The following is a 20,442-nucleotide window of genomic DNA, read 5'->3' as shown; positions in this document are numbered from 1 at the left end:
AAACCCCGATTTGTATCTTTAAGGACCTGTACTGAATGGTTTAAAGAGTTCTGTCTGGCAGAAGCCCTTTTTTTCCTTCAGCGCTAATTGGCTGATGATAATTGTGTCACTTTAGGACACATCAGAGCAGGAGAAGGCAGCTGGAGACAGTGTGTGAGGAAATCCAAAACCATGTACAGATTCAAAATTTTGTGCACTTACCGTACTACACTGTCTTTCTTCAATGAGTATTATCAACAGGCAGTTCCTCTCTGGTTGCTTCAACAGCCGCTTTTGTGTGGCTTTTTAAAAACCTATGTAGAGGATAAACTTTTTACTTGAGAAGTGGAGGACGAAGTGATGCGTTTCTCCCTCTGACATTAATATACTCAGGGAAACCGATGCTGAATAACTTCCTTACGTGTATATGAATGTTAGATGCTTCTACATCTGGTGTTATTTATTGTATTTTTTCAATGGGAAGTATCTGATAATTGTGGTTTTTACATGTCTTACTGATATACCATGCATACATTTAATTACTTAAAGTTATTTTGGAGCAAAATGCTATGTTTTTTTAAAAAGACCCTCTTGAGAAGGGAACAGTTTTGTGGCATTGATATTTATTAAAAAAAAAAAAAGCCTTTTTGCAACAGTTGTCATACATCCTTGTAAGCATCTGATTGGGCTCTTACCTATGTGAAACTACTGCACTCCAGTGAATTATTCTGAGCTTTGATTTTTGTAGAAATAGTAATTTCTTGTAGTTTTAGTTTAGTTGTTGTTAAGACCTGTGTAAACCCGGACCTCGTAAAGTCAACAGTAAATTTACATTTACTTCAGTGAAACTGAGATTTCTCTTTATTAGTGGAAAGAGATAATTCTCTTAGAGCCTTGTATAAAAGCCAGAGGTACCAAGTAATCTGTTGGGTGAGTTTAAAGCACGAGAAAGTGAACCGTGGTCCCAGCTTGATTCATCAGTGAGTGAGGGACCTAGAAAAGCCTTGTGTGATGAAAAGAAGCTCGTTCTTTAATTTCTATCTTTATCTGAAAACCCACATGATCAGGAACTATACACATCCTGAATTATTTCAATCCTTAAAAAACAATTGCAGTTCACACAAGGGGTGACATGTCTTAAGTCGTCAGTGCTGCCTGATTCTGGTCCCAGCGCTGCCTGCATGCATGTCTAGGCAAGAGCTGTGTGCTTTCAAAAAGCTCAAAATCCACTTTCAAAATAAGATTTTGCAGCAAAGCACATGTAACCTCAAACTCAGATAGGTGTGAGGGCTTTGGAGTTACAAGTGTCTCCAGCCTCTTCCCCTCTTGTGCTGTTTTGTGCTGCTACGTGAGTGCAACATAAATAGGAGCATTTACTTGCTTCCATTCAAGCAGTTTAACACCCACTGCAAATAGCTTTGTAATGAAGTCTCTGCTTTGAGTAGGAGTTCAGTTTTGACAGCAAAGAAACTTGATGCTTCTGTTTTCCATATTCTGTTAGCTGCATTATGATCCTGGAATGTATACAACACTGAAAGGCAGCAAATACTATTTTCATTATAATATAAGCAACAAATAAAATTTCCATAATAATTTCTGTTGCATTTTAAAGGGCTTTTTGATCAGGTTAAATTTATTTGAGATAAAAGAAATGTTATATTGCTGCTTAACCTATAGATGCTCTTGTTTTGTTTTAGTTTGTCTTAATACTGCTTTAAAGGCTCCAGTGAACTCTTTCTGTAGGCTACTGAATATCCAGGAAACTCAGTACACTTTCTCTTCTGGCTTCTAGTTCTAGTTAAAAGACCAAACTTGTCTAGCTAGAAAACATGGCTACTTAAAGAGTGCCTTTCTGCATATCGAGTCCTTCCTTCACGTACTAAACTGCGTAGTAACTATTGTTCTTGTAAATGATAAGTGAAGGTCAAACATTTTCTATTGCAATTACTTATTCCAGAGTTGTGGTGTCTGTATGTAGCCCTGTTCTTAAATGAGAAATAGGCAGATGAAACCTAATATGTAGAGGAAATCTAATAGTAGCATGGAGGTTCTTCTTTTCCAGTTCACTGAATTACTCTGTAACTGTGCTTGAAGCGGTTAAGTTGTCCTATGACAGTAGGGGAATGCAATGGAGTATTAGCTGGCTGCTTTTTTCTGTGTTTTTTTCTGGAGTAAGTCTGGATTTTTTGTTTGTTTGGTTTTTATATTTTTTTAGCTATTGTAAGGCAATAAACAGTGAAGTTAGAATTTCTCAAACAAAATGTGCATCTCGTTTAGGAGTTATTTCTCTGTCCGAATAGAGGGCTAATCTTATTCTTGGTCACATTACGGCCAGGTCCTTGTGGAGGAAGGGCAGCTAGAGTGTTCCCATAGCACTTAGGGCAGCAGTAGCAGCGAGTGAAGGGCACCGCATCTTCGTTCTGTAAGAGGGAGATAAGCTGCGTTAGGAAGCAACATCTAGATTGTGGTGTTCTCCAGGTGTCATTTGTTATGATTCAGAAATGGGTAAGTGTTCCACGTAAAAAGAACATAAAGTTAAAATTGGGGGCTTTTGAGGCGTCTTCTACAGTTATGATACACATTTACTGTGATTATGTTTCAGTCTGAAGAGGCCGTGAGGACTGCGGCAGTGTCACAGTCATGTTTCAGAGAAACCTTCTACGGACTCTCTTCTGTAAAGCTCTCGCTGCATGTCGCACCAGTTGTGTGCCGCCTCCTTTTGCAGTTTGCCATTGTTAATGCAAGCAAGTATGACAAATACTGAAGTCTGACTAAATAATTTATCTCCTGTATATCTTATTTAAGCTTTTAGGCTTGCGATATTTCACAGTAATAGCTGGGGGGTTTCCTGTTAATGTGAGGTGTTACAAGCCACCTAAACTTGAGGCTAGCTGGCAAGTAATAGACCTTAATCAACACAAACCATTTATTTTTAAGCAACAACTGAAAAAAAGAGGAGCAATGAAAGATGTGTTTTTGTAGTAAATAAAAACTCCAACCACAACAACAACAAAAAGCCAATAGTAGTGAATTTAGTACGCTTCAGTAACAGTCAAAGGTACCGTACAGATAGGCCTGTTTTCCTACAAAACTGGTTCCAGACAGGCAGGCGGAGGATGTACATGTAGTTATCACCAGGTAGAAACACGTACATTTGCACCTGCTTTTACCTTGACTCTTGCAGTCAGACGTGCTGTAGGATGGGCAGCGCAGGCGGGCAGTGAGCTCGGGAATTGAGGCAGTGAGCTCAGGGACGGGGCAGCAGGGCCCCAGCCCTCCTCTGCCTCACCTTGCCGTGGGAACAACCGAGCCCCTGCTCCCCCCTCTCCCCTCTGCTCTCCCCTCTGCTCTCCCCTCTGCTCCCCCCTCTCCCCACTGCTCCGTCCCCGCTGCTGCCCGGGCTGGGGACTCCTTCCAGCACACCCAGCTCTCCTGGGCTCCCATGGTGGCTTGGCAGGGCTCAGAGATATTACTTTATTCTCGTTATCTTTATCCTATTCTTTGAGTGACGACGTTCCGTTTTACTTAAACTGCTTGGAAGCCTGGAATACCTGCAAACACCTTCAGGCACATGTATGTGTTACACTGGGGACCAAAGTCCTGCAGGGGTAGCATTCTGATTTGACAAGTTTCTTGCTGTTGTACTGACATTTGCTTAAAAAAACAGCACGTTTTCAAAGCCTGCTTATAGACCCATCATTAAATGATCTGGAAATATTTGCTGGTATTAAACATTTTCTTTTCTTACTTTAAAAATGACAAGTTTGCTTATTCGAACTCATTTTTCTGTGTTGCCTTGGTACTCTTTTATATAGGAAAGCTTTAAAAAAAAGCGAAGATGTGAATTTAAACAAATTACTTTAACGACATTAAAAATGCTGTGTAGTAATTCTTTTTAAACTTTGAGTGTTCTAAACTGCCTTTAATTTGGTTAACTTGAAAGCCTCTTGATTGTAAATAAGTTGAGGACTGAGGCAAATTAATTTATCCACTTTAAACATTAATTCAGTATAATTTCCTGACTGTGTCTCTGTAGGTAATCCTGAGGAGCACAAGCTGCAGAAATGGAAACTAGTGTGGGTCATACTTTCTTTCAAAGGTCTGTGGTTCCCATCTAGGTTTGGTAACAAGTAGCTAAATTTGAAAAGAGATCAGCAGTTTAGATATAGATATATTTTTTAAAAATATCTGTTTGTTAGAGTCACAGTGGTACCAAGTGCTGAGCACTCATTAAAACATGTGTTTGTGCCTATCTGTGTGCATTCAACTCTTTAAAATCCAGGCCAGAGCTCTTTAAACTTCCTGCCACGACTGCATTGTTAGAGAGCTGGGTTTGTTAGCATCCTCTTATATGGTCTCAGTATCCTCTTAATCAGATTTTCATTGAGCATTTCACTAAGAAAATTAAAGTTGATTAGTGATGTTGCTCATGTCAGCCTTCCCAACTATTTCTGAGTCTTTTTTATAATCTAATGCAGTGGAATTTAGAGAAATACTGTAAGCTTTGTAGTAAATCTTCAAGGGAAAATTCTGTTGGCAGAATGTAAGGCACATACTGACCATCAGCATTACATGCTGCTTTGGTATAATCTGTACTGACCTTAATAATATATAGAACATAACCTAGTGGGTTTGCAGTCATAAATGCTGTGAAGTTGTGCATCGTGGTGCACAGTGTTGTGTGCAGCTTCTTCTCCAGTGACCACTTAGAGTCTTTGAAATTCTAATTTATTGTTTTTCCAGTATAGAATGTAATAGCATTGCTGTTAAAAAAAAAAAAAAAAAAAAAAAAAAAAAAAAGTTGAATTTATACCAAGTATTTAATGGCAAAATCACAATTTTTTAATTCCACTTAGCAATTTGGCAATGGAAAGGCCCTACTGTGTTCTTTCTTTGAAGTCTGAAAAAAAAAATCTGGCCTAGGTTTGATATTTGGGGAAAAAAGATTTGCTTTATGTAACAATTATTCTCTGAATGCCACGGAATGCTCACGATGTCTTGTGCTTTCCAGACACAAACCTTTAGCTCATCTTTTGTTTTTTATACCAATGGCTACTCAGGTGAGACTTGTAGAATTTGGAAAGAAAAGGAAAGCACCTTCTAATAAGGAATCATCTTCTCATTAACCCTATTCATTTTCTGTAAGGTTTTGCTTTGTGTAATGCATTATAATTATATGACAGGAGAATGGTGGAGAATATGGCATAGCATTTCCCATAGGTTTCCTTTCTGAGATAAGAAAGATAAACATATTCTGCTTTGCTCCTCCAAGAAAGACAAAAAAAAAAAAAAAGCAACAAACCCTCTGCAGTTTCCTGTGAGGCAGTTGGATGTGAGCTGCTTTCTGGAGCTGAGGCTTTCCCCTGCCAGACAATGATCTGTGTCAGGCGGTGGGGCTGGGTGTACCAAGTGAGGAAGCTCCCCGGACTGAGGTGTGTGTCCATGGCTTCCTGAGAATGTGCTTTATCACCCAGGGGTCCCTACGCACTCACGCCTCTTTATCTGCCCAGCTCCCGGGGCTGGGGGGAGAGCGGCTGTTTATTTTTCCAGGGCGCTCTCTGTTCTGGGGGAAACAAGGGAGGCCTTTAATTGGATCTCTTTTTTTGTCCCTGGATTGCTGCGACTTCAACGAAATCGGGAGGAGCAGGTCTGGTTTAGGGTATGTGTAGCTTGACTCTAAATGACCCACCTCTGTTTCAGCCGTGACACCCGGGCCAGGGAAATATTTTACTTAGGCTGGCTTTCCTAAAGCAGGGACAGAATCTCTAGTTACAGAATGAAACGAGCAGCAGCGATGCTTTCAGTTTGCTCTGCACTCTACTGCACTTCTACAGTCTGAATTGTGCAAAAGGGGAAAAAATACCCAGGCATCACTTTCCATACCAGCTGGGATGCATGTGCTGCAGTTCCCAAACAGTCTGAGTAGGTAAGAGGTTTAAAAGCTTTAGAAGGGTTCAACAGGAGAAGCTGTAAAATTGCAGTAATGTTCCCAGTGTTAGTGGTTAAGGAGAATGTTTCAGACACAGAGGGATGACCTCCTCGATAGCTTCAGAGCTCTGCAGTGCCCTGCATTTTTGCTTTCTTGTTTAACTTTGTCGTATGTAACTTCTTTTATTATGCTCAAACCAAGTTTTGTAATGCACTGACATCTGCTGTGTGTTTCACTAATGCAGCTGCTAAAGAACTGAAATAAGCCTTGCAGCCTGTGCATAACAGGACTCAAAAATCAAGAAAACGGGGAAGGAGAGTGGGAGAACCTGGTGGCTTATTATTGATACAAGGAAGTAAGAGGGAGCAAGCAACCCTGCACTTAAGGATCTTATAGTTGTGTTATTGGAAGAAAGGGCATAAAGACAGCTGATTTCAGTCATGCAAACAGCAGTTCTATTAATTGACTGTTTAGAAAAAGCTACATTAGCCCAGTTTTGGTCTAATCAGGGTTGCGGTGATGTGATGGCCCTGCTGCAGTAGGCGTATGATCCTGATAAATAGCTTTTCTGTGGATTTTCGGGAACACTGAAATTGAGAGGAAAACGTAGCTGAATAACCCCATTATCTGCACAATAACCACCGTGTCGTTTACAAATGTTCCGCAATGTGGGAGCAGCCTCTAACCCACCAGCAAATAATTGTAGTACTATGGCAGGAGCTGCTGCACAATAACATCACTTTTAAGATACGAGACCAAACGGTAAAAAGTCTCTTGCAGTTAGATAGCAGCAAAACTTGCTGCTTGTCTAAAGCTTCCCTGAAACTTTATATCTGGTGATTGATTTCTGACTGGGATGTGAGGCAGCAGAGGTGTGCCATGGCAGCCTGGGACAATCATCTCGCTGCTGTCAGGGGGCTGGAGGTAAAGCCACAAGTGGCCCGTACATCGCTCAAACCCTCATCCCAGCCTGTGCTCCTGCGCAAGATACATTTCATCTGCACGTTTCAGAGACCCAGGGCAATACTCATCAGAAATCTTTTATCAAAACTGTTTTAAATGAGAAACTGACCTCTGCCAAAAGGAATAGCTTAGCGGTTTTGCTTTTTGTCAAAAAATTGATGGTATTTCTCATGAAAAACTGAAGCCAAGCTGGGATTTCTGGTTACATTCAACTGAAAATAATTGTTTATAAAAACAGGCACTTTTTTTTTCTTCTTTTGAGAAACAAAGTGTTTTACTAGCTTCAGGAAAGAATCTCTTCTACGACAAAGGCTGAAAATCTAATGGTCTCTCTGGAAAGCAGGGACCCTCCTAGCAAATTGCTTCTCAAAAAACAGACTTACACCAGCTCCATGACTCAATGAGTTATGAGGTTGTCTCTCACATTAGTCCCTCTATAAGTAATGTTATGGTGGTAAGTCTCTGACAGGCTAGATTCTGTATGTAGACACTTGAGCAAGAAAGGATAGATGACCTTACTTCTTTTTTTTCTGTCCCAAAGCCAGCTGTAAAAACTTGTCTTGTAGATGTATAGTTTACTAGAAAAACTAGGCTTCAAATGTGTCATAAAATGTAGTTTCTCCTTTTTTTAATTCCCAGCAAGTGTGCAAAATAGCTGCAAGACCATGCCACCTCACCCAACAGAATGAACTGAAACAGGAAAGTACATTTTCATTATGAACACTCTTAAACAGCAGGGGAAATCCTGCTCCTCTTGAGATCAAGAGGGAAATTCCTTTTTTGCTTCAAAAGAACCAAAATTTGGCTTTTTATTATTCTGAAAGCCTGTTTAAAAGCACTGGTGTTTCTATCACTTGTGGTCCTCCCACAAGCCTGGAAAAGAGATACAGCTCTATACATCTTTATACAGAGACACAGCTCTTTATATCCTTGTATCAGTTTTACAGGTTGGTGGAGGGTTTGCTCCTGGGTGATACTCAGGAACATTTCTTCAAGAGCATGTAGTATCAAGTGATTGCTGACTTTCTCTTTTTTGTTTGTTTGTTTCCAAGGGAGTGATGTCTTCCTTGAAAGTCTGTGCTGAAGTGCTCTTCATTCGTTGTTTTTAATGCCTCTTATGGTCAAGTTCTAAATATCACATTTTCAGACTGAGATGTCTGACATTAGCAATCGCTATCAGTATTTAGACACATGAGTTCCCAGGTGCATTTAAAGATGTTACATATTACCTAATTCTGAGAAACCATATGTACAAAAATGTGACATAGAATGACCAGTGGAGGATACGATAGCAAGTAAGACTCTGCTTTATGCCTTCCAGCAACAGTGCTGTTTGTAAAATACTTGAAGTGCCCAAAACGTGACATGCTGCTTTAATGCCCTATGTTATTCCAATCATAACATCAACTAGTAGAGACTCATGCTTTAATCAGTTGTAATTGTTGATGAACTAACATAACATGTGAAGCTGAGCCTATTTCTCCTTGTTGGAGTGTAAGCCATGTATAGGGCTGCCTTTGTTCCTTAATAGGCACTGCACATTTTCAGAGCTACTGTCTGTTAGGATGCTAGCATACACAAAGCAGTAAAAGCTAAGAAATCATTCAAGGCAAAAATCTTAAAAAAAAAAAAAAAAAGACGACAACAACAACAAAAAAAACCCCACCAAAAAAACAACCAAACAAAAAAAACCAAACACCACCACAGCCAAGCCCCTACATTTCCCCTGCTATTTACTTAGGTCAGATAAAATCAAGATTTAAAAAATCCAGCCTTTTCCCTGCCCAATAAAAATGAACCACAGGAGAATAACTTTTTTTAAACTATTATTCCAAATTTCTGCGTAAGATTTCCGCATACGTTCAGTGCTATGCATGCTTCCATATTTAGTGGGCAATGTGAGAGCTAAGCCAAACATTAAGCCATTGAACACAACTGGCTCAATACAATATTCAGTCATGAGGCACACTGGCCTAGTAGCCTTCCTATACACATAATATTATTTCATGCTTAATATGAGACACCTATGGCACCAGGAAGATGAAGATTGATGGTATGGAGCTCACTAGGTACCTAATAGGACAAGGAAGAAGTGGGAGAGAGATTTATTTTGCAAATAATTGCATTTTGTTGTTAAACAACATGAGTGATGTTTATGTTCTGAACCTTGCTGTGTGATTCTGTGTGTGATTCTTGTGAGCCCTGAGAGCATTTACCCCCGTCACACCATGCCTTTGGCCAGGCTTCTGCAGGAGCTGCTCTAGCAAAGGTCTCTGGGAGATGGGCTGAATCTTGGAAAGTTCTGGCCATCCTCACCCTTCCCAGCCAGCACTGTGCCTGTGGGCTGTTCCAGCCATCAGGCAGATGTTCGTGTGTCCTGCCCTCCACGCGGGGTTTGTGCTGTCTGACCAGGTTGCGCTGGCTGGCTCTGACAGAACCTTCAACTTGAGCCCTTGGGTCACGGTATGGAATTATTTGTGCCTAGCATGGGTTGGACTCGCCTGTGGGGCTTGACTTCTCCTGGCAGCTATACATATACAGGGTGTATCTCTTTTATTCGTTGCAAGGGATAGCTACAAAATGGATGAAAAAAAGGAAAACAAGCTAAAATGAAATTATATGTAAGTAAACAAACTGTAATAAAATGAGCGGGCCGAACTTTCATCTACATCTCAACTGGATTTGAACCAAGCCCCTTCTGATAGTCTAAGTGAGTTTGGTGAATTATTTTTTTGTTTGGTCTGCTCTGCATTTCCTTGCTCTCATTGCAACCAAGAGTAGAAATGCTGGAAAACCGTGAGCAAGTCTGATATGTTGTTTCTGGCCAGGTCAAAAGTAGGACAAGCTGGAAATGTCATGTAAACTCCCATGGTTTGTTAGATTTCCAGTTCAGGTTTGCAGACAGAGAAGGTTGGAATAAGATTGAGGTAAACAAAAAGGCCTCGGGGTGATTCTAGAGACAAAAATCAACTTCCAGATTTTAGGTGGCTGCACTTAAACTGAAATATTCAGCTATTTTAAGGTTTCTGTTCTTGCTGTGAAGGGAAATTTAATGTTTTGGGATTGCATTATGCTTCCAAGCCCACTGTTGGTTGGGACAATGCAGGGACTTAAAAGGTGTCCGAGGGTCAAATCCACCTTTCACTGGCACCACAACCTATGTCTCCAATGAATGAATGCTTTTTCAAGTTATGCATTCAAGTTTTTGAGGGACTGCCTGTAATCTGAAGTTGACTTTGGCTAAAGCTTAGCTCTTTTCCTCCAGAAGGAAGAAAATCACTTCTATCACATCACTTTTAACCTGATTCTCTAGAGACTGGATGTGGTTTGATCCAACAAAACAGATTTGTTCTCAGATCAAACCTAGTTATGTGATTTGCAATCTTATAATCTTTATAGAAACATAGTAGTTACATTTAAAAGGAAACAAACTTGTGCTTTTAATTGTTTTAAAGTGCAGCATGTACTTGGTAGAGGCACAGCTAGAGTTCAGAGGGGGCTGATTGTCAAGTGCACCAGTTCCATCCAACTGGGGAGCTTAGAAAACAGAAATGACTTTACTGTTCCAGTTCATTCAGGCCGCATATACATCAGTGTGGTGGTGCCACGTATTCCTCCTGAATGTGGGCAGCATCTAACTCTTCAAGATTTTGAAGAGGTGGATGTAGTTTGTGGGCACATGGTGGTCCTCTCTCACCTTAACTCTGCCTTCTGGATCTGACAGGGTGTTCTCTGGGTGTTTCAGCCACGGCTTCTGTTCAATAAGCAAATGGGGGGAGAAGCTTATGTGTATATGGAGGTATTCACGAATTGTTTACATAGGTAACATGTACATAAACTCTAGATGTGGACAGTCTATTTTAAAACAAAAGCATCCTGTTCCTGGCTAACCTAGTCTCTTCTACAAGTTCTGGAAGACCTTGAGACATGACTACTTAGCTTTAACCAAGTCAAACTGCTTCTAGTTGCCCAGAAATGGAAAAGGAGCATGACTTATGTGGTCATAATGCAGACAGAAAACTCTGAGTGTATGTGTGGATTTTACAATATGTTGCTATATCTGTATAGCTTTGTTGCCAGAGCAGCATCTCCCCTGCAGGAGCCTGCAGAAAGAGGGCCCTCAACATGCCCCACACAAATTCTCAAGAAGCTGCTTATGGCAAAACTTGAATCCATAGTGCACCGATGTGCTGCCCAAATGCAGCGGCCTGAGTGAGTCACCATGAGCTGCTCAAACGACAATGGGCACAGCCGCAGACTTGAGTAAGCACGTCCCTGTCTCGCCAGGTCTGCTGTAGGAGCGGGAGCCCCCAGCTTGAGCTTGGGCATGAGTATCCCCGTATACTGCCACAGTAAAGCACCCGCGGTATGGACAAAGCTAACTAATGTTGTCAACTGCTAGAGCTTACTTCAGCCTCAAGCCTGTGGTATGGGCTCTACAGATTAAAACAGCTTGGCCAGTATCACTGTCTCTCTAAAAGGGTTTTTGTCAGCAAGTTGTATCAGCTGAGGAATTGCTTTTTTCCCAATCACTAATACTCTGGTTTTGTTATATTGTGTTGGCAGATCTATGTCTCCTAAATTTAGGAGTTTCAACTTGTAACCTGAGTAAGCTTTTCAAATATTCCTTCCTCAAAGCAGTAATGTCCTATACCCTAGAAGAAAACAGACATGAGCAGATTATATATGTTCAGAGAGAATCATGGCTATAGTTTAGGACCCATGTTCTCAGAGAAGTAATAGAAGACGTAAATTTTCTTTGTCCCTAGGTTGGCTGGAATAATTTTTCTTTAAGTCTCTTTTTTTAATATAATCTGAAATTTGTACCACTTTCCCTGCTTGGATCTTTAACAGCGCAATTTTTGAAACAGTCTAAACAAACATGCAGATTTTTTATTACCTAAAAATGATTTGTTAAACAGTGTATCTATGTAGCAACAGTGGGAGAAGTCTACTTTGGCTCTAATAATTTTGTTGTACAATGCTATTAATTTGCAACTTCAGGCTGATCCGGACATGAGTGGACTTGTACAGTTTAGGTTTTTTGTTCCTTTTTTTTTTCCCCACCCATGCTTTGTAGAAAAATAAGCATCAATTTTGAAGTGCTAGAAAGGGCAGCTTGCTTTGGAAGTTGTCAAGATTCTGATACAAATGATCTTTGCTTCGAGCTTCCTAAGGAGACATAATTTCTACTCTGTCTAAAAAGAGGAGGCTGGCTTGTTTGTTTTTATTTGCAGCATTCGGCAGCATTGCTGTAGGCCACTAACTGCAGGATGGCAGTAACACAGGATTATCCTGCAGAGCTGTAACTAGTGAATCCATAACAGCCAACCTGAACTCTGCTGCGGGCTGCCATTTAATACCACAAGAAACTGTTTGTATTTCATCATGTAACCGGTTGTGTGAATTTAAGAACCTTCCCTGGATCAGGCTGTGTTTTCAGATGAAAGAAAGGAACTACCAAATGGCAGAGTGAAATATAGAGTTTGTTTTCCTGTAGGCCTGTCCTCTAAGCATAAACAAATATACTGTAGTGAAGACTCTGGTTCAGACTACAGAAAAGAAACTGAGTAGAGATGGGAAGTGGGAATATAAGAGGGGAGAAAGATTGGAGCTACCTTTTCTAATTAGATAGATTTCTTTGATATCAAGGCAGTAGGAACAAGCTCAAAATGAAATGGAACAGTGAAAAGTGTCTTCATAGTGTCAGCTGAAGGGAGCAAATCTACTCTGCTAATCCTAAAACCTTTCCCTCTAAAATTCCCGTTGGAGTAAGTGTAGAATTTGAGCCCATTTGTGACTTTTCCCTCAGGCTCTGTTAGATGGGCTTTTATTCAATGTGATTTCAGTCCAGATCATAATAAAGTTGCTCTGTTCCTCATGAAGCTCATGTTGTGGATGTACAGTCATCATGGTCTATGGACTTGCTTAGTTTTTTCCTGTAAAAACAGAAATCCTTGTACAGCTGGGAGCTTGTGCAAACAAGCCTGAAGCTACCAGAATTTTTAGCTTTGCAGTATAAAGGAGAAACTAAATTCTCCACTGCAAAACATATATGCACCTATATATGCTCAAGGTTTTGACAATGAGACTCATTCATGCAGAAGACGACACTTTCCAGGTGAATATTCCCTTGTTCTGGCGTCACATGCCAAGTAATGTAATTAAAGAATGTTTGTGAAATATTTGGGACTGTGCTGCAGAGAATCCTGAACAGACGGGAAAGCAGGATATTGTGTGTGTCGTGTCCCTAGAAGAGCGAGGTGATCTGCAGGCCAAGTGAGAGATGAGGTTCTGAAAACGAAAGCTTTTTCCAGCCGGAGTTTAGGGTCTAAAGGGAGTGACATGCGTGCAATTTTCTCTCACTTAATGGTTGTGTTGAAGTCGCAAAGATGGTTATTCCTCGTAGCCAGTGCCGTGTCGCTAATCAGCACCTCCCTGCCTTCAGGTGTCACTTACAATGGGAGAGAAACGGGCACTGGAGAAGCAGACCCCGGGCTGGAGAGCGGGGTTCCGGGGCACCCCCGCCCCGCTCTGCCCGCGGGCTTACGGGGCTCCACGCGTGGGTAATACAGGGAAACGCCTCCGTCTTTCAGCATTTTAACAGATTAAATCTGATGAATTTTCCTCGAGGCCAGAATATTTGAGTTCTCGCAGTATACCTTGTTAATTCTTATGAGCGCCGGGGTGCAGGACAGACCCTCGCAGGCCGGGTTTACATGTAACCTTGTTTTCATGTATTTGTTATGGGAATAAATACTCCGTGATCTTAAAGACTAGTCGTATTTAGGAAGAGAAAAAAGGGAAGAAACTAGAACTACATGGTGACTGCCCTGTCCCGGCTTCTTTGGATGCTGTGCCGAGGAGGGGAAAGGCGCCGCGGGGACCGAGCGCGCCGGCCCTGCCCGATTCCCGGAGCCCCGCTCCGCCGCCGCGGCGGGTCGCGGTCGTCGGTGAAACGGGTGTCGGCACAACGTGCGCCTGTGGCCCCTGTTAGGTCTGTGTCTGCGCCGTTCCTACGCGAGCCAAATTAATGCGGGGTAATGTAGTTACCGCCGCGGTGAAGTGCGGCGAAGAGCGGTCCCGAAAGGCGGTTGCTCACTGCTGCACCGCAGCACCAGCCTTGTGTCCGTCCCCGGGAGCCGAGGAGCGCGGCATGGCACCCGGAGCGGAGTAGGAGCCGGAGGATGGACCAACCGGCTGTGTCTCCTGTCCCTGTCCGGGTGTCGGTGCGGGAGGAAGGAGCCCTGTCCCGGTGCCTGCAGGCAGGGGCTTGGCTGCGCTGGCCGAACGGGAGTGGGGTGCTCAAAGCTAGGGGCGTCTCGGCTCTCTCCGCCGGAGACACGTTTTCTTGCCAAGAGAAAAAAAAAAAAAAAAAACGTTTAGGAGAGGAAGCCTACCACATTTTCAAACAAACTGACTTCAAACCTTCCAGGTAGAAATCGGCTCTGCTTGCCTGCACGGCGGTGAGTACTTAAAAAAAAAACCAAAAAAAACCTAAAAAAATCCCGCAACAACCAAACCAAACCTCGGGCTAGCCGAGTCCTATCAGCGCTGCAGCTGAAGGTATGGCTTTCGTGGGAAGCCTTGCCCGGGCTGCCGGGACACGGTGTGGGGGCTGTGCCCTGCCCCGTGTCCCCCGCAGCGCTCCCCGGTGCCCTCCCGGCACGGCGGGCCGGGGTGCAGGGCTCTCGCCGCGCTCCTTGGCGGTGAGCCCCGCCGCTTGCCGCGTCCCGCTCCGCACGGTGCTTCGACCCGAGGGTACGGGCTCAGCCGCTTCCTAGCCGGAAAACCGGCCTTGGGGCGGTAGGTAAGGGTCCCGTGCTTTGTTTGGGAGTGGGGACCTGGCCCGGCTCGGTATCGGAGAAGTAGGGCGAAGCCCCGATAGGCACCCCTTCTCGGGGTGCTTTCTTAGCGGGGTTGTGCGGCCGGGGCTGAGCCCCGCTCTGCCCGCCTCCTTCCCGGCTTCTCCGCACAGCGAACGGGTTGGGGCCGAGGCTGATCTGCCCTCGTATGAAAAAAGCGAGAACCTTTTCCCTGCCGCCCCTCAGCGTCCTGTGGTGGGATCTGTCCCCCGTCGCAGTGGGCTGGAATCGGTGCGACCGGTGCCGTGAGCCCCCCTCCACTACTAGCTCCCCTCCTGCTTCCCCTACCCCCGAGGGCGGCTGCAGGCCCTGTCGGGGAGCAGCTTCGCTGGCTTCTTCTGCACTCGCTGCGTCCGGGTTTGTTCGACTCCTGCCTAGCCCCGCGAGCGGCGGCCGGCGGAGCGCGGGCTCGCCCGGGCGCACCGGCACCGTCAGGTCGGGCCGCTCCCTGGGGTCGTGGCGGGATCCCCCGCTCCTTCACCGGAGAAGGGCTCACCGCGCCCCTCTGCTCGCTGTCCCGACATGCCTGTGAGTGCTCTAAGACCTCAGCCCTCCGCTTAACTGCAGATTCAGTGTCTAGGCTCAGATTTAGTGGCACGCTCCTGCGTTTTCAGGTGGTTCTTTAATGTCTCCAAGAAGGGCTTAATTAGCACCGAGAAGAGAGAAGAGCCCGACAGCGCCTGCCTGTCCTTGTGTCAAACATACAAGTAGCACACGGGGCTGCGCGCTCACCTTTGCCGATGCCCGGCCCGATCGCCGCTCCAAGCGCTGGGCTGAGCTTCTGCCCCGGTGTTCATCCGAAATCCCCCTTGGTGGGGCTGACAAAAAAAAAACAAAACAAAAACAAAAAACAAACAAGCCCCGTGGATGTCAAATGTCCTTTGCGAGCGAGCCCTGATCAGGAGCTGTGTGCCCGGCTTAAGAGTCAAAAAGGAGGCATCTGCCATTTGGCGGAGGTGATGACACACGCAGCAGTGCTGTTACACCTGCACAGGCCCTCGCCGCGGAAATGCCGGCGAGGGGGAGCGCCGAGAGCAGCATGGGTGGCCGGCAGAAAGAAGCAGGCCGGCCCTGGGGAGCCCGGCAGCCCCGGGCGCGCTGCGGCGGCGGCACAGCTGGCTCCGGCTGCCCGGCCGCTGTGCGCGGAGCGGCAGCCGGCCGGGGAGGAACATCCTGGAGATCGTCTCTCCTGCGGGCCTCAGCCCTCCGCAGTTTCGTCTGTGTGCGTTAGGGGGGTGCTTAAGGGGCGGCGTGCGCTGTTCCGCGGCTCTGTGCGGAAATATAGAGGCCTCGTTTCAGTGACAGAATTTATGCAGGCGTATGAGTTTCTCCGCCGATGGGAGAGAAGGGATTCGTTATATGGCTATAGGCAAAGATGCAGCAACGTTATTTTAGCCGAGAAATATAATAATATATCTAAATATAATAGCTCCCCGAAGGGCTATTTTATTTCTCTCTTAAAATACGTTTCTACATCCTCAAGTGCCTTCACTGACAAATGGCCTCTCCCGGGTCGGGGGGGGAAGCAGGGACGGCGTGATCTTGGCTGGGCAGAGCAACTAGAGATCCGCGCATGGGATGCCGAAGCCCCAGGGCACCCCGACGAGAGAAGCCGGCTGCACCGGGCACGGTGTTCGAGAGCTGCCAGCCCTCCGGACTTGCGTTTGCTTACGAGAACTGATGTAGCGCGTAAAATCGGCGGGGCGGGGAATAGCGCTGCGCAGCGGTTTGCGTTCAAGAAAGGCAGAAGCGAGCCTGAGGGCCGTGACCTGCCGGCCCGCGGATCCGCGGGCGCCGAGCTGTACGTGTAGCTCTTCGAGGATCGCTTCTGGACATCCCGAGAGGGGAAGCACAGAGCTGTGCTTGAATACCGGAGGGGAGGTCAGGTCCGCGCGGGCCAGTCCCCAGAGCGGAGCTGTACCGGCAGCAGCGGGCTCACTGCAGCGTCGGGCCCCGAGGGCCGAGCGGGGGCCGCGGTTGGGGGGCACGAAGCTCGGCCCGGCTCCTGTGGCTGCCGACGCGGGGGGCTCGGGAGGAGAAACGGGGTCAGTCTTCCCCGCTCCCGGGGATAGGGCTGGAGGCTCCGTTAGAAATCAGCGCAAAGCATCCTCTGCCCGACTGCTTCTGTAACTGCGGTTGGAGCAGCCCCGTGTTAGTGATTTATTATTACACGACACCTCTTGTGCTTGGGCCAGCTGAGACTGCCTTCCTACTGCTAGGGAAGGCTCTACCTGAAGGCAGAACACGGGAAGGAGATAGGGACTGTTGGTGCCACATACGTTGCTACAGGAACCGTGTGAAAAAAGTCGGAGCCTTCCAGGGAAACAAGCAGGAAAGCTGCTCAGTGTGTCATCCCTTGCCTCGCCACCCTGCCACGGCCCTTGGGGCGTCTTTCAGCCCCGCAGCCGCGCTGGGTGCCTGCGCGTACTTTGCTCTAAGTTTTCTGCAAATAAGGGCTGCAAGAACCGACTTGCAGGCAGCGGCAGAAGCCTTCTTGTGCTCCTCGTGCGCGATCGGTTGGTGGGGCCCGGGGCCAAGACATATAAACGCGACCTCGTGCGCGGCTGGACGTGATAGCCACCGGGACGGGGTCGAGCGCCGCGGCTGCGGGCACACCTCCTCGAACCCACCGCCCCTCGCCGGGCGGGGGGGGACACCAGTGCCGCGGGCCCCGGCGGGCTCCCCGGGCGGGCGGCGGAGGCTCGTTCAGTACCCCCCAGAGTCTCCCCCACTCCCCGCCCCCGGCGGCGCGGCCGAACCGGGGCGGTTCCGCGCCGCTCCGCAGGGCCACGTCGGGCCGCGTGTGCGTGGGGCTGAGTGCGGCGCCGTGACTGCGGGGTGAACTCGGCCGTGCCCAGCGGCTCGCGGCGATAGGGGAGCGGGCTCCTGACGAAAGCGGAACTTGGCCGGGCCCATACAAATCAGAAAAGAGCCCGGCCGCCGCGGCAGAGGGGAGCGGAGCCCGCGGGGGCAGGGACGTCGCCGCCGCCGCGCTGCACGGACCAGCGGCGCCACGAGAGGCGCCTCCCGATCTCCGTCCCGTTCCCAGCTTCGACCCCGGTCTCGGCAAGTGCGGGGCGGGACGGCCGGCATCACCGGGCTGCGCGCACCGGGCAGCGCTCCGCACCGCACGGGGCTGCGCTGCACGCCCGGGGCGGCGGACCCGGGGTACCATGATGAGCGGCTACCCGGACGGCGAGGAGGACACGGTGGCGCTGCTGGTTCATGACACCAGCGGCAGCAAGGAGCCGGAGCGGGGCAAGGAGGAGCTGAGCGGCGACAAGGGCCCCGAGAAGCCGGATCCCTCGCAGAAGCCCCCCTACTCCTACGTGGCCCTGATCGCCATGGCCATTCGGGAGAGCGCAGAGAAGAGGCTCACGCTGTCCGGGATCTACCAGTACATCATCAGCAAGTTCCCTTTCTACGAGAAGAACAAGAAGGGCTGGCAGAACAGCATCCGCCACAACCTCAGCCTCAACGAGTGCTTCATTAAGGTGCCCCGGGAGGGTGGCGGCGAGCGCAAGGGTAACTACTGGACCCTGGACCCGGCCTGCGAGGACATGTTCGAGAAGGGCAACTACCGCAGGAGACGAAGGATGAAGCGGCCCTTCCGGCCGCCCCCGACCCACTTCCAGCCCGGCAAGACCCTCTTCAGCGCCGACAGCTACGGGTACCTCTCCCCGCCCAAGTACTTGCAGTCCACCTTCATGAACAACTCGTGGCCGCTGGCGCAGCCCCCCGCGCCCATGTCCTACACCTCCTGCCAGATGTCTGGCGGGAACGTCAGCCCCGTCAATGTGAAAGGACTCTCGGGCCCAGCGTCCTACGGCCCCTACTCGCGGGTGCAGAGCATGGCGCTGCCCAGCATGGTGAACTCCTACAACGGTATGGGCCACCACCACCACCCACACGCCCACCACCCCCAGCAACTCAGCCCGGCCAGCCCCGCGCCGCCCGCGGCCCCGGCGGCGAACGGCGCCGGCCTCCAGTTCGCCTGCGCCCGCCAGCCCGCCGAGCTGTCCATGATGCACTGTTCCTACTGGGAGCACGACAGCAAACACAGCGCCCTGCACTCCCGCATAGACATCTAGGGAGGCTCCGGCCGGCCGCCGCCGCAGAAATGCCGATGCCTCGGCCCCGCTGCCCCTCTCCGATCCCGCCGCGTTCTCCTGGGCTCTCCTGTCTCTCCTCCTCCTCTCTAGCTGTGGACTTTACTCTCTCTGTGCCCCAACCGTTGCGGTGGAAAAATAGTAGCCCTTGTCCGCGTGTAGTGTATGAGCCGTCCTACGGTGAGGAGAAGGCAGTGTGAGTGCGGGAGCTTCCCCAGCGGGGCTGCGCCGGGCGCAGCGGTGGCCGGGCCGCTGCCTCTACGCGAGCTCGGATTTACCGTTCGCTTCTCTGCTCGTGTCTTTGTTTGTGAGAGGCTGGGGAGGGGAGGAGGGAGCATGTAATTAAAATTAGCCCGTTTAGCCCTCAAAACTTTGCTCCACTATAATTCGGCCGGAATCTTTTCGGGCTCAGCCTTGGCAAGAGTGAAGCGGAGCTTGTAAACAACGGAGGCATTTCCATGCGTGGTGGTGCGGGGATGGCGGGGCCTAGACACGGCCGTGTGCCCGCGGTGCTCGTCCTCCTCTTCTTCTTCATCTTCTCTTTCTTCTTTCTCGGTCTGCAAAGCACTGCGTTTCTTCTGAGCTGTGGCTTTTCGTCAAAATAGTACTTATGTGGGGACTGCTGTAACAGCAGATGTGCGATATTGCTGGTTATTAGAAACCAACAAACAAAATCCGCCAGGATCACTCGTGAAACGTTTCGACAACGGTAAATATATTTTTTAAAGGAGACAATTTCCTCTAAGGTCTTAAAAGAAATTTTATACAGGTCTAAAAAAATATTTTGATGTTATTAAAAAAAAGACGGCTTCCTATAAATTTGAATATTTTCCCGTGTGCATATTGTTATTGATAATGAAAGTTTAAACTATCTGCGTTTATTTTTTTTGACCCCAAACCTAGCCCAAAATGGATCTTCCAGTAGGTTCTGCTTTTGAATGCTTGCCCTTTTTCTTAAAACGTTTTGATCCTTCAATTTTACATAGATTAATGTGGGAAAAAAAATAGCGTTTATAATACAGGGGCCAGTTCATAGCGATTTTATAAATGTTTATGTAAGCTGATAGATGCTGTGGCATAGTACCATTTTGGGACCAACTTTTCTAGAGTGAACTAGCACTTTTATTGTACTTTCTAGCCTTGTAAAGTCTCCAATAAAACGCCTTTCCTTCTTTCCATAATCGTTTTATTTCACTCCGCTCCTCCGTGCTCGGGTTCGAGCAGCGGCAGCAGAGAACGGGGCAGGCGGCGTGTGCTGGCGGCGGGCACCGCTCCCGGCCCCGTGTCCCGGCAGCGGGTTTGCAGCGCTCTCCGCAGCCGCGCACGCCTGCTCCGCTGCGGGAAATACGCCGGCTGTACTTGGGCGGTGTAGTGGCTCTGTTAAGTGCCGTGGCGGGCCGCGCACCGGCGGGAAAGGTGCGGCGGGGCCGCCTCTCGACCGCGCCGACCGGCACCCCGGTGCTGGCTTGGTGGCCGCCGAAGGGGCGCGGGGACCGTTTCGTTGGCGGCGCCGGTGGGCCTGGGAGCGCCTCCGCTCCGCTCCGGAACGCGGGCAGCCGCCAGCACTTTGCCCGTATGCCCGGCCCTCCCGGGGCGC

The 20,442-nt window shown here is 48.0% G+C and overlaps 1 protein-coding gene across 1 annotated transcript; it reads left to right on the top strand.

Moving 5' to 3' along the window:
- The first annotated feature begins 17,909 nt into the window (after positions 1-17,909).
- FOXL2 (forkhead box L2) lies at positions 17,910-18,827 on the top strand. The gene has a single exon (XM_065640467.1). It carries the CDS (start codon positions 17,910-17,912, stop codon positions 18,825-18,827), a length of 918 nt encoding a protein of 305 aa, XP_065496539.1.
- Positions 18,828-20,442: the final 1,615 nt, after the last annotated feature.

Source organism: Caloenas nicobarica, chromosome 8 (assembly GCF_036013445.1).
Source record: "Caloenas nicobarica isolate bCalNic1 chromosome 8, bCalNic1.hap1, whole genome shotgun sequence".
Taxonomy (NCBI): Eukaryota; Metazoa; Chordata; class Aves; order Columbiformes; family Columbidae; genus Caloenas; species Caloenas nicobarica.
The sequence above is the reverse complement of the archived record's forward strand: the minus strand, read 5'-3'. Positions and strand labels throughout refer to the sequence as shown.